Source organism: Ascidia mentula, chromosome 9, assembly GCF_947561715.1.
Source record: "Ascidia mentula chromosome 9, kaAscMent1.1, whole genome shotgun sequence".
NCBI lineage: Eukaryota > Metazoa > Chordata > Ascidiacea > Phlebobranchia > Ascidiidae > Ascidia > Ascidia mentula.
In genome coordinates this window covers 304,560-318,265 of record NC_138574.1, presented here as the reverse complement: position 1 = coordinate 318,265, position 13,706 = coordinate 304,560, and the positions used below count along the sequence as shown (strand labels likewise).

General features: G+C 39.4%; 1 protein-coding gene across 1 annotated transcript; it reads left to right on the top strand.

Moving 5' to 3' along the window:
• The first annotated feature begins 7,857 nt into the window (after positions 1-7,857).
• LOC145913522 (exocyst complex component 2-like) lies at positions 7,858-13,371 on the top strand. The gene is made up of 22 exons (XM_083001224.1): positions 7,858-8,113; positions 8,303-8,476; positions 8,533-8,662; positions 8,768-8,900; positions 8,992-9,103; positions 9,285-9,365; positions 9,424-9,524; positions 9,577-9,703; positions 9,763-9,978; positions 10,090-10,154; positions 10,267-10,419; positions 10,724-10,905; positions 11,061-11,182; positions 11,358-11,419; positions 11,529-11,669; positions 11,969-12,058; positions 12,186-12,302; positions 12,404-12,545; positions 12,602-12,657; positions 12,713-12,897; positions 13,071-13,130; positions 13,203-13,371. Exons 1-22 carry the CDS (start codon positions 7,915-7,917, stop codon positions 13,276-13,278), a joined length of 2,724 nt encoding a protein of 907 aa, XP_082857350.1. The 5' UTR covers positions 7,858-7,914; the 3' UTR covers positions 13,279-13,371.
• The last annotated feature ends 335 nt before the right edge of the window (positions 13,372-13,706 follow it).

The following is a 13,706-nucleotide window of genomic DNA, read 5'->3' as shown; positions in this document are numbered from 1 at the left end:
TTTGTGCACGACGCGTTTTCGAAAACATTCGTCACTCACCAAGCGCATCCTGTATCACGCTATCATGTGTTTACAGTGTATACACAACCACACCGGCATACATTGATTTGTGAAGAGTGCTCACGGAGAAAGGCTTTTTGTAAACTAGTCATTGAAATCAGTCGGGAATGCTCAATCGATGTGTTGGCTTCCATTAAACCAATAATTACTAAAAATTTAGTCATAGTATTGTCAATGCTAATTCGGGAGTGAAATACACCGAAAAATATCAGTTTGTATGTAAATTTAACGTCCCGCATGTATGACAACTTTGTCAGGCAAATTGCAGTTCTAATTCGTCACACGAATCGCCGAGACAGACAAACAACCTGTTTACGGGTTTCAGAACTGCTTCAAAGCTTTTTTGACGGACTCCTTGTCACCGATATGTAAAATTTTGTGGCATGATGCCTTCGGCTGATATTTCAAGGCGGCGCTTTGCAAGCGTCAAATAGAATAAATGCTCGATAAGAGCAGGAATGTGCACGTTTTTTGCGCCCTGAACCAAAATACTGATAACATATACTCCGTGCGCTCCAACGTTTCATTGATTTCGAAACAAGATACAAAATAATTTCCAATAAGGTAAAATTGTATAGGTGTCAGCAGAAAAAGGCACCCATGTTTTACATCACAGTAATTAGTAAACACTACATGTAAATTCATATCCTTTAACAACTGATCGACAAACAATTGTTTGTTGATCTCGTCTCATGTCGCGTAATGTCATCGTGAAGGCATTGGGAACGGGTTGCATTCAGGAAACAATTCACCAGATAGACCCACAAACGCCACAAGATCACGACAATCAATTCACAGTGAACTGCGTGTGGCCCCGAAATCCTTGGCGCGGAAAACAGACGGATCATCGAGATATCTCAAACAAAGTTCACACGCTCATGATAAAAATAGTATCACGATTGCGACACCGGAAAGAGACAAACAATAGGAGATTCTTATTTTACTCCCAATCAAGACCGGAAGGCTCATGAGTAACTGTGAGTATCTCCCTGATACAAGTCCCCCTTTGATATGCATACGAAAGAGAACGAAAAGAGTACTCTTTCCTGTCTCCCAATCAGAATGAGAATCTCAGAATACCGGAAGGAAGTCTCCTTGTTCTCTACTCTGTCAACCTTATACTACTCATATGGCTTGATTGCCAAAATGACATGGTTTGTAACACAACTATAATGTTGCTGCCTCTACTGGCTAACATTTTTTCTTGTGGACAAGTACAGTTTCAAAACTACTTGTACGGCCCTGTGGTTTATACAATCTCAGCTGAAATGTATTGGAAACAACAAAAGATTTAACGTAAAAGTATGCACTTCGCACCAGAAGAAATCTAATTGGAAAATAAGTTTTCGTTGAACATACTTTAGCCGGTAGATGGCGCTACTTCTGCTTTTTTTGTTGTTCAGATAAATCAGATCCCTTCAACAACATATTTCCAACAGTCGGAATTTCACACGTTTTGTGGAATGATTTCTCAACAAACTTGAAAGATACAAGTAAGTGTTTCTGTCGATGTATGTTGATGATCTTAACTCCATTTAATATTTTTGGCGTTTGACTGCTGTTGTTAAATGTGCGGACAAATCTCTACAAACTATTGTGGGCATATGACACTGGTTTACATTTGGTTAATTGTATCCGCGGCGAAAATTTTGCATGCCTCGTTTTGAGTTCACTCGTTGGTTGAAAGGCACGTACATACAAAGACTTTGGTCGTGCGTTCTTATTTCCCCTCGCTTGACTTGTCAAAGATATGCAATGCATTCGTATGGTGCTTTTGCCGTTGAATGTACAGCCGCAAAATATTTATCCTGTGTATTATTCGCTTGTAATAGATTGTCACCACATGCGTGTTTTTTCAATTGTTGCGCCATTTCAAGAAAATGCTACATGTCACTAACATCAAAATGCTACATGCCACTAACATCAAAATGCTACATGTCACTAACATCAAAATGCTACATGCCACTAACATCAAAATGCTACATGTCACTAACATCAAAATGCTACATGTCACTAACATCAAAGTGCTACATGTCACTGACACCAAAATGCTACATGTCACTAACATCAAAATGCTACATGTGACTAATATCAAAAATGCTATATGTCACTAACATCAAAATGCTACATGTGCAATATATCAAAAATGCTATATGTCACTAACTTCAAAGTGCTACATGTCACTAACATCAAAGTGCTACATGCCACTAACATCAAAATGCTACATGTCACTAACATCAAAGTGCTACATGTCACTGACACCAAAATGCTACATGTCACTAACATCAAAGTGCTACATGTCACTGACACCAAAATGCTACATGTCACTGACACCAAAATGCTACATGTCACTAACATCAAAGTGCTACATGTCACTGACACCAAAATGCTACATGTCACTAACATCAAAATGCTACATGTGACTAATATCAAAAATGCTATATGTCACTAACATCAAAATGCTACATGTGACTAATATCAAAAATGCTATATGTCACTAACATCAAAGTGCTACATGTTACTAACATCACAATGATACATGTCACTAACATCAAAATGCTACATGTCACTATCATCAAAATGCTACTTGTCACTAACATCAAAGTGCTACATGTCACTGACACCAAAATGCTACATGTCACTGACACCACAATGCTTTACGCCACAAACATCAAAATGCTACATGTCACCAACACCTCGACGCAAGTGCGGCTTAACGAAATTCCTTTTTTGTATTTGCCCGCTTCCGTTTCAGAACAACAATATTCCATACAATGGTAAGATACAGCGAACAAAAACCTGGTAGTCTACGAAGTGACAAGCAAGTTCAACGAAACACGATGTCATTGAACTATGCTAGGCAATTCGCTTGTTTTGCAGATGTCTATGTTTTAATTATTCTTTGCCACAAGTTTCCTTTGATCACGATTGATCAGCCAATCGTTTAACTGGACGATCGCGTCTGATTTTGTTGTGAGTTTTGCGAATATATTTTAGTAACGTTTGGCGACTATAACTCGACACAAATCGAACGTTTTCCTGACGATCGTATTCGCTGCCATGTTGACCATCCCTGATACAGATCGTTACATGAGTATATGGCCCGAAAGTCGCAAAAAGGAAACAAACGGCCGACAAAACACGGCGATTGATGGGAAATCAGCCCAGACAACTTGAACAGGACATGACCAGCGTGATGTCATTAAAATTATGAATCCATGTTAATGGCAGCCCGCTGCGATAAACACATCGGTTTTGTGATAGAGATAGCAACTACCTACACGAACATGTCAGTGCTCCATGCCCGAAAACAATCCACACGCAATCCGGTAAAGTTGGAGTATTCAGGGTCCATTCAGACAGCATACCGCCGCGATGTATCCTATGGGCCGTTTGATGCTGAGAACAAATTAACCGACAGTTCTCTTTATGCCCGAAACAATCCACAAGCAACCTGGGTCGCAGAAGACCTTGACCCTGAATACACTCAACATTGCAAATCCATTGTACAAGTAAGGGCCAGTAAGAACGCACGGCTAACCGAAACGCCGAGTCTGGCGAGAGACGTAAGGATGTACAAAAGTCTTTGTATGTATGTGTCTTGAACCGCCACGCCCATTTTGCAGTGATTAAAAACATGCTGCTAATTATTGTTAGCAAGTTTAACCGCCTACAACTTTTTAGATGCTATAGACGAAAACCTACTGTGCGCTTAAACGTTCGCAAACTGAAACGCTCGCATTCAAGCCCCACCTGGGATTTACTACAACGATATACTTCTCAGTTTGGTGCGATTCGCGAGATTGACGAATCCGAGAGATTTGCTTTGATTCGCAAGATGACGAATACCGGATTCGCTTGACTCCCGAACATGCAGACCCTTCCAGATGCCTGACTCCCAAATATACTATTTTTTTTTCTTTGTAGGTTAGGTCTTTTACTCCCCGCCCAAGTTTAACTTGGCACGCCGAGGGCGTACCCAAGATAAACTTGGCTAATTTTTGGAGGGGGTAAAATTGTTCATTAAATTTTACTAACTTAAATTTAAATTTAAAAAGTTTAAATTGAATTATATAAAAAAAAATTAGGGGGAAAGGAACCAACACATTGTAGAATGGAGTATTTTATCGTCGAAGAATTTTTTGCGCCTTGTTTTTTATCGGTATTTTTGTGCGCTGTAACTGTCTTGTTTTGTCGCCTTTTCTGCGCGGAATAAAAAAATACGGAAAAAAAATAAAAAATTGTGGCCCTGCGGATAGATCACTGTTCACAATATACAACGCAGGGTCGATGACGTAACGAAGCGAATTCGTCTCGTGCGTACACACCGCGAAACGCATGCGCTGTTGCCGAGTCACGTGAGAGTATGGCATCGATTTGTATCTCGTCCATGATGAAGCGAAGTCCGTTACCACGTTTCGAAAGCGGTCAATCGTCACCACGTTATCAAATTCACAAAATGCAATTATCGCCACAGGCGCGGCGAGCGCGTTTTTAAATCGCACCTCCAAGCGCACCGAACCGGAACGCCGGAGGTCGAAGGTTGCAAGGTCGCTGTGGTTGGGTGTCAAATCCACACAAAACAGACAGTATACGCGCGGGTACGAGCGATACGATATGGAATTGCCCCGGTTTTCACAATGCGAATTGGTCCCCGTGAAAAGCGATAAATAGCTTCTTGTGTAATAACCGCCTTGAAAATCGGGCTTAAATGCGGTGGCGGGGTAGATACGTCCATCTACGTACAAAGCTAGGTATGTAATGTTCATGTGTTTAAACATTTCGTTCGAAGGCCCCGCTGTAGGCTGTGGCGTCGACAAACCCGAACACGCATCTAACAGGGATTTGGCCGGTCACCAACGCGTCGCAAACCGTGGTCATACTCCCGCCGACGATAGTGAAAACGCGAACTTGATTTTCACATTCGCATCACTGGCGGCCATCACAGCGAACTCGTCCTTACCGCGCGTAAGGCGCAAGCGTATGTGGACGCCGTTTAAGATGTAATTAGACTGCTGGCATAAACTGACGTGTAATTTAGACAGCATTTCGATTGAACGGCTCTCGGACGCCATCGCGCGACGAACTTGAAATCCACTGTTACTTCGCGTCAATGCGTTCATCTGATTCTGCCCTGCATTGTCACCATACCAAAGCGATGTGGTCAGTTGTGTATTCTTCGCTTCCGATCCAAATGATAAAAGTGTCTCGATGTACGATTTGTATCAGTAATTATTACTGGCGGGCGTCACTGTTTTATTATTGAGAGACAGTTCTATTTGACTGAACAAGGCTGGTGCGAAATAATTTGAAGGTGCAACGGCAGCGTCGGCGTCCAAATTTGTACCGTCGGCTTTGGTGATACGCACCGTGCACGATAGCAACGTGTCGTTTAAGTCAATGTTATGTTCCCCGTCCGTGGCGATCAGAAAATCATACGGCCCCGAGTCTGTTACCGTCGCGAGGGGCAAATGTTCGACGAAGAGCGACGAGTTGACCTTGGTTTGTGTCGGCTTCAGTGTAAACAAATCCGATTCGCTTTTCGCACAACGCATCGAGTGCTCGCTGATCAACGCCATCCCTCAAGCGAAAATGTCGTCACGGGTGCGCTTGCGTTTGCCTGCCGGTTTTTTGCGTTTACGCTTCTTCGCCGGTTCGCCAGGTGGCAACGTCAAGTTCCGACCCGCAGTGGCTAATAACCGGCGACCCGCCTGTTGCGATCACTAAAATTCGCCCGGTTTCGTAAAGTTCCGCATTGAGCGTGTAGCGCTGCGTGCTGCCACCTTGCGTGATATCAAACCAGCCTTCGAAAAAAAGAGTACTCTTTCCTGTGTCCCAATCAGAAAGAGAATCTCAGAGAACTGGAAAGAAGTCTCCTTGTTCTCTACTCTGTCAACCTTATACTACTCATATGGGTAACTTAGGCAACCAAACTAACTACGTAAATAAAGCTACGTTAAACATAGATATTTCTTTGGCAAATGATAATTAAAGTCCAAATAAACATAATTACTTTCAGTTAACCGGAAATAAAGTCAATCCAAACATAATAACCTATTTAGGGTAGTTTGGTAATCATGCTATATAAGTAACTGACGTAATCGACCTAATCGGTAACTTCAAGTTGCGCAATCAACCACAAATAGCAACTTCTAGATGCGCAAAAAGTGACCAACCGCTGACTATATAAGCAGAGTGACTGGCGCCTGCCAATTAGTGTCCTAAAGTAATTGCCTTTTAAGGTAATTAAACAGGCTCCACAGAGTAAAGTTGGTACATTTAACTACCAGGATCTTAACCATCGTCTATGTTTTACCGTGGATTGAATGGATTTAAACCGCGTTTCAAAGAAACGGTGCAAAAATTGTTGTTACGTTTTGACAGAAAGCAAAAACAATTTTTACGTAAAACAATTCCTAAAATTCTCAAAATTTTGGTGTCTTTGATCAAGTCCCACTAAAAATTAACGTAATAAGTTGACCTACATCTTGCTTTCAACATGGGTTGCCTGGATGTGTTGCATGTACGATCATTTGGGCAGTCCTTTAAATTGACGTTTTTTGCCTTTTTCCAGCAACGCAATACCTTGTCTAGGGCCGGCCTTTCATAATCATGTATGGTTATCGCCGTCTACACTTAATTATTGTTCGCAATTTGTGTAGATTTTTAGGCTCTCGAAAAAAAATGAATTGAATTCTGGACAACAAACATAAATCGATACAAAAACCTTGCAAAACGGTGTTTGTGAAGTCATATATGAAAAGTATGTAGGCTATTACTATTGTCATTCTGGCAGAATATTAAATTAATTTTACAATGAAAACTTTCCGCTTCATTGAGCAGCATTTTACAAAAAGGTTTATCAGAAAAACCTCAAACACGGGTCTTTTTACGCTTTTTGCTTTGCCGGTGACGTCACTTTTAATCCAGTGCCAAACAACTTTCCACTCCCTAGAATTTTTTTAAAATCTCTGTATCTGTCAAAAATTGCGTTGCGATCAGCGCGAAAGTAATAAAAATCGGTAGAGATATCACGTACTCAATCAGAATGATATAACCCAGAAGGAACTCATTTGTATAGGTTTAACCTTGTCGTGAAATGCTGCTTGATAATGCGGAACGTAATTTACAAAAAAATAATTTTGGATTCTGCCTGAATGACATTAGTAGGCTACTGCACATATAAGTTACTGTGGGTGAAGGTAAATACTAATAAGCAAACTATTTAAGCGGTTAATAACAACACAAACACTTTAAAACCTCCAAACCTAACTTAAACAAAGACTTCAATGAAACTAAATTTACTCACCAAAACAACCTGTCCAAGTGATGCAGTTGCAATAACACCACTCTAGTTAATCCAAAAGCATCTTGCACTGTCGTCAGTAACAAAATTCAGAAAATACAAAAACGACAAATTCAAAGTCCTATAATGGTTGAATGTAGATCAATCACGCCACGCGTTGATATCAGCAATCAACTTAACACTTGATTAATAGCTTGAAGCAACAACACCTTGTCTGGCAGCGATTAGAAAATACATGCTGTTTGGCTTGTTTTATTCAGAACTGTTTCATCTTCCAAATACCTGCAGACATTTTTCAGAATTATTGAAATTTCAAATCACCTCCTTCCCAACCACATTCTTTGGGCACTGGCCGAATTGTTTTACAAAAGTTGTCTGCTAGTACTGCTACTCTGTAGTGACGTAACAAGGCAAGTGGCTTGTTTTGTTGCTGAAATTTTTTTAGTGGGGACTCAGAACCGAACATTTTTTTACTTGTTTTTCGGTACCAGTTGTGAAAAACTATTAAAGTTTTCTTGGTTTAATAAAACTCAAATCTACATAGTTTTATGACTGTTTTATTTTACGAGATAGTTTGTCGATTTGTTGTACACTGTACACTGTACAGTAAGTACCACAACTGGTTGAAAAAAAAAAACAGAATGCTAGCCCCAGTTGTCACTGGAATATCTCCAAAGGATGGATTGCCAGGGACAAGAGTTACAATCCGTGGAGAAAATTTGGGTAATAATCAAAGTGACATATTGGGTAAGTCTTAAATTTGATATAAGCATGCATATATTTGACATTGTTACGAGTTTTATGTAGGCTAGCCTATTTTATATTTTGTGTTTATAAATTTTTGACCAAACTTTGCTCATGCACTCCTAATTATCTATGGCCTAATGTCGTTTGATAATCCACAGCATGTTAAGGTTCACCAGCACTTGTTTTCAGGTGTTGCAATATGTGGGAGAAATTGTTCTTTGACTGTGGAATGGGTGTCCCCCTCCAAGTTAATATGCCGTACCTCCGTTGGGTTCGGCAAAGGTGAAATAATTGTTATTACCAGAAGTGGTGGATCTGGAACATCAACTGTACACTTTACTGGGCTTAAACCTCGTAAAGTTGGTAAGGAAATGTACCTTTGTAATTGCTGTTATTCTACAAAGTACAATTATGTGCAGGTCCACTGGAAAGTTCCCCGGTTTGGGTTGATGAAACTGAATATGTAGATCAGAGACTAGATAGAACCCAAAAGACTGCTGCATTGTCTTTACGCACTGACCCCCTAGGATTGAACTCCGAAGATTTGGGGTAAATCTTGAAATATTCTCAATGAAATTAATTTATGTGAACAAAATATTCAGTTAATACCCTTCGACCTTTTGAAGCATCATTTTGACTTGTTTTTGTTCTTAGCAATAAAACACAAGCACGCATGCAGTTGGCTGAAATGTTTGTCAAAGGAAGCCCAGATCCTACAGATGAAAACTTCGTCCCTTCTTGGTTTTTACTTGAAAGACACAAAAATACCCCCTTTAAAAACCTCAAGGTAATAAATATTTGTGTATTGCAAGTTTGATGGCACAAGTGTGAATTTGTTTGCATAAAACCCCTTTAACACTGTTCTTATTTTCTTGTAGGATGGGCATGCTTATATGAAAAGAAAAGCTAATCGAAACACAAATAATGCACCATTGAATCATGTTAAAGATAGTCTTCCTGTGTTCTTCGAAGTCCATGAAACCCTATCTAGTAAGTGCATTGCCGAGGATGGAGTTCAGTTGATAATAAATGTGTACAAGTAAACAGAGCAAACCGAAGTATCCCTAAAATTGCCTTGGCATTCATTGTAGGACAAGCTACATTAAGAAATGTAATTAGCAACAGTTCCAGAAACTGTAATGTATTATATAAGGGTTAACTTTGCTTTTAGATATCCATCATAAGATGCTGAAGGATGATGTAGGGGGCAGAAGTGGGAATATTACAGACAAGCTTGAGGCAACACTTATCGGTATATTGATATTTAATTCAGCATCATGTTAAACATACAATTACATTGCTTCCCACAGATTCAAGTGAAAAAGCAAGTCAGTTATTTGACACTGTTCTCCAATCGAAAGACAGGGCTGACTCCATAAGAAATACTCTCAATGTTCTGCAACGATTCAAGGTATGTTTTCCTGTTACGGGTGACTCGACAAAAACTTACACTATTTTCTTAGTTTCTGTTCAATCTGCCACTAAGTATTGATAGAAACATTCAAAAAGGAGATTATGGTGTAGTAATCAATGACTATGAAAAAGCTAAATCATTATTCTCCGACACCAATGTTGGAGTTTTCAAGAGAGGTAACTAAACATGTTGCTAAAGTTTTGTTGCTTCAACAAGATGGTTGAATGTTAAATAGTCTACAATGAGGTGGAAAAGAGAATCGAGCAATTCCGCGTTCAGCTTAAACAAGAAGTACAAGAACTTCCTTCTCCGCTTGCCAGACAAAAGACATTGATTCGATATCTGCTCGGACTTGGGGACACTGGAGATCCAGCTTGGGAATGTTTAGTTCATCAACATGAGTGGATTCAGGAGTCCATGCTTATCTGCAAGAACAAGTATCTTGAGAAGGGTTAGTTTTCTGTTTTATCTCGGTAATCCTGTTCTGTTGTTTGAGAACTTACCTAAATAATCATTGAACTTAAATTTCTACCTGAAATTTATTTAATTTGTCTTTTTTTAGCTTCAAAGTGCACGAAAAACTCAGATGAACAAGGGAAGGTGGAGGCTTGTGAAGAATATTTGCAGGTAGTCCTTTTGTTAAGTTTTATTGCAAACATTAAGATAGAAAGTAAACGTTTCATTCAGTGAAAATTATACTTTACCGCAAATTAACATCAAATATATGTTGTTGTTTCAGGAACTCACAAGCATTGCTGTCAGTCAAATCCCTGAGCATTGGCATTTATGGCAACATTACTCAACCGGTGTGATTTTAAGTGAAACTGGAGAAAAGACAGCGGATGTCGATAAGTTGAAGGAAGCTGCGTCTAAGAACTTTAAACAAATGAAGGTAAAACAAATTTGTTTAAATGTAATATAGCAACTGATAGTACATCTGTTTTATCCATTGCTGGGCCTTTTTTTATCCAAGTACTTGACAATACACGCCTTATTAAACCCGTTGTGTAAACTGACATGCCAATTCTTGAATGACAAATGCAGTTTACTGAACCAATCACTGAAATTCTTAAAATTTTGATCAATATTCACTTGTGTGCTGTGTGAACAGTATTGAATTTATTTCCTAAGCAACCATGAGTTAATTTTGTGTCTGAGAATTGTTCTTTCACAGTAATGAATATTACTTTATGCAGAGTTTGTTGCGAGATACAGTGATCCTGTTTGTGAATCTTCTACGAGCAGCCTTTCTTCCTGCCACGCTTCATGTTGAGGCGGAAGATGAGGAAGATATCAAGGAGCGAGAATCTTATGGAGTCTGGCCAGGGGAGATCCCCCTTCCTGCAACAGTCCTCTCTGATTGTGTTAGATCAGTAAGGTATTCAAACACATTCTCATAATCTCATTCCACTGTCAAAACTTTTAATGCCATATATACACTTTTGTTTCTTAAATTATCTTTTGCTTATTGAGCTAATAAAAATCAAGCGTGCTATAAAAATTGATATGATGCTGATTTGGATTTGTTTGCAGACAAGCTCTGAGTGAACTTTCCCAACTTAACCTTCCTACTGGTACATTACAATCTTTGAAAGATGTTATTCATGACATGCGAGTTTTATCCCTTAGCACTTTCTTAGCAGAAGCAATGGAAGGTGATTATTAGGAGTAAATATAATGTGACTAAACTAATGAATGTATTTGAATGAGATGTACAGAATGACCTTTAAGTTTAGGTGCAATATGTACAGTATGTACACCTGTTGTAATCCAAAATAATCAGGTTGATTTTGGATATTAAAAAAGGTGTTTTCTGCTGTTTTTTTCTAGATGTTCGTGCCTTGAGACTGAAGGAAGATTGGAAAGTGAATAACAAGGGTGTTACACAGTTGGTTGGTGATTTGTATGTTACTTTTTAATCATATACAAGTAACATTTGTGTTGAAGCAATAATTTATGCAATGCATTATATAACCTTCTCAAATGACTGATTATTTTCAGCCATCCCAGTTCAACACGATAGTACAGGAGTTGGTTGCTGTGGTTCGCGACCTTCTCCAGTCCTTGCCAGGTGAAGAACCAGTGTTTGCAAGAGTCGCTGTGCAAAGCAGAATCTCACACCTGCTCACAAACCTTTTTCTGGTAAAAACATTGTAATTTACAGATAGTGGTGTACAATGTTTCAACCTATAAGGTCTCATCAGTGCAGCTAGTGATTCCAATTTGGTTACCAAAGGATCGACATTGACCAAAAGTACCACAAATTGGAAATCTTTTTGCCTGCTAGTTAAAAACTAGCACAGTGCCATCAGTGCAGCTGGTGACAGATTGTAACAGTGTGCACTACTATATGCGCTTCTCAATCATTGTTGTTTTTTTTTAAATTGAACCATTCACTGTTTTACCAAAGTTTTTTCATATTTTCCATGGCAACTGAATAGGTGTTTACATCATGTATTGAACGAACGTCATTCCTAGATGACGTTGTGCCAGATCCAAGTAGAGACAACGCCCCAACTCCACCCCCGCTGGTTTGTCTTTTTGTTGATATTTATATATTTTAAATAAATGTTGAAGAAAGTATGTTACAACAAACAGATTCTTCTAATGCTGGGTTAAAATACAAGATAAGTTTGAAGAATAATTTTTTGTACTCAGGAGCAAAGACTTGTGATTGGAATAAGTAATTTATTCTACACCACCACAAACCTAATCTTCCCATTGCTGCAACATTTTAAACAACTTGACTTTCCAAACGTTGAAGTGACGGAACAAGTAGGAATATGTGTTGTTTATTTGGTGTGGGTGAAAGCTCAGATAATCATGTCCCAGTGTTACTAAAGTTTTCGTGTTTAAACTTGTGGTGATTTTCGCAGACGTGCGAATCTTCAACAAGCGAACTTGACAAAAAACTTTTCGATGCTTACTTGGAACATCGTGTTGAACCACTAACTGGCGCCCTGGAGCTGGGAATGTATGCTGGTGATTTTGATTGGAACGAATGTCTTAAACCTTCAGGTACTAGGTGATTTCAGTGATATCTATCTAGTGTTAACATGTTGTACGTAATACAGACGTCCGCCCGTACATCAAGTCTGCCCTGATGTCAATTATTTCAATTCATTCCGAGGTTAGATGACTTATTATTGTGGTGAAACCCCCAAACCACGACTTGATACTTTCAGGTTTATTCGATTTGTCCCGCCCTGGTTGTCAGGGTGATGAATGACGTCATACAGGGCGTGGCGGAGGAGTTGTGTCGTCTCATGCAGTGTGTTACACGAATCGGTGTGAACGGTTCGCAGCAGGCACGTCTCGACATAGAAACAATACAACAAGCAACTGTGTCGTTTTCATCACCAGAATCCGGGTAAGTTTTTCTGTTGCCTTGTTTGAAAATTAGCTCATGTTGTGTTTGTGACATGGAACCAATATCATTGGAAATGGAGCCAAAATAACACAATCATGAGGGTTTTTTGTGCTGAAATTTCAATTGACTTACGTCATTTTCATATCGGTTCATGTGGTTTCCGTACTTTGCAGGAAATCTTTTTCAGACGCGTTGAAAACTTTGCCACCGCTCACAAACAGTCTTGAACGCCGGTAAGCTGACGTTGTATGTACAGATACATTGACACTAGTTAGTTCACTCACTAAATGCCTTGTTTTTTGCAGCAACTTGGATGAACTGATTGTGCGTTTTAAAAGTCGTCTACTATTTCAACTTCGTTCATTGGAAGTTGTTGGTTAAACGTCAGCAATTATATTCCTATGATATTAAACGGATTCCCAATTGATTGTTAAAAAGTAATATCTGCGTTGAATGCGCCCGTGCAATAAATAAACAGCGATCACGTGACACACGTGTGTTCGAGAACTCCTGGAATGCAATAATTTGGGATAAGGATGTTTATTCAATGAATTAAGACACGTATATAACGTCAATCTGATTTGTACATTTCAACACTGAACGCATCACAGCAAATAGAGAAAAGAACAGGAAGGTATGGAGGGGGTTTGCCCACACACAGGGGCTTGCGTTATTTGATCGCAAGATGCTGACAATTGTTGATCTTGCGGTAAGTTCAGTGCAAATAGAATTTGATCGCAGGCTGCACCTTTCCGGAATTTTTGTTCGCTGTAGCGAATAAGTAGTGACGAGAAAGTAGAAACACAGAA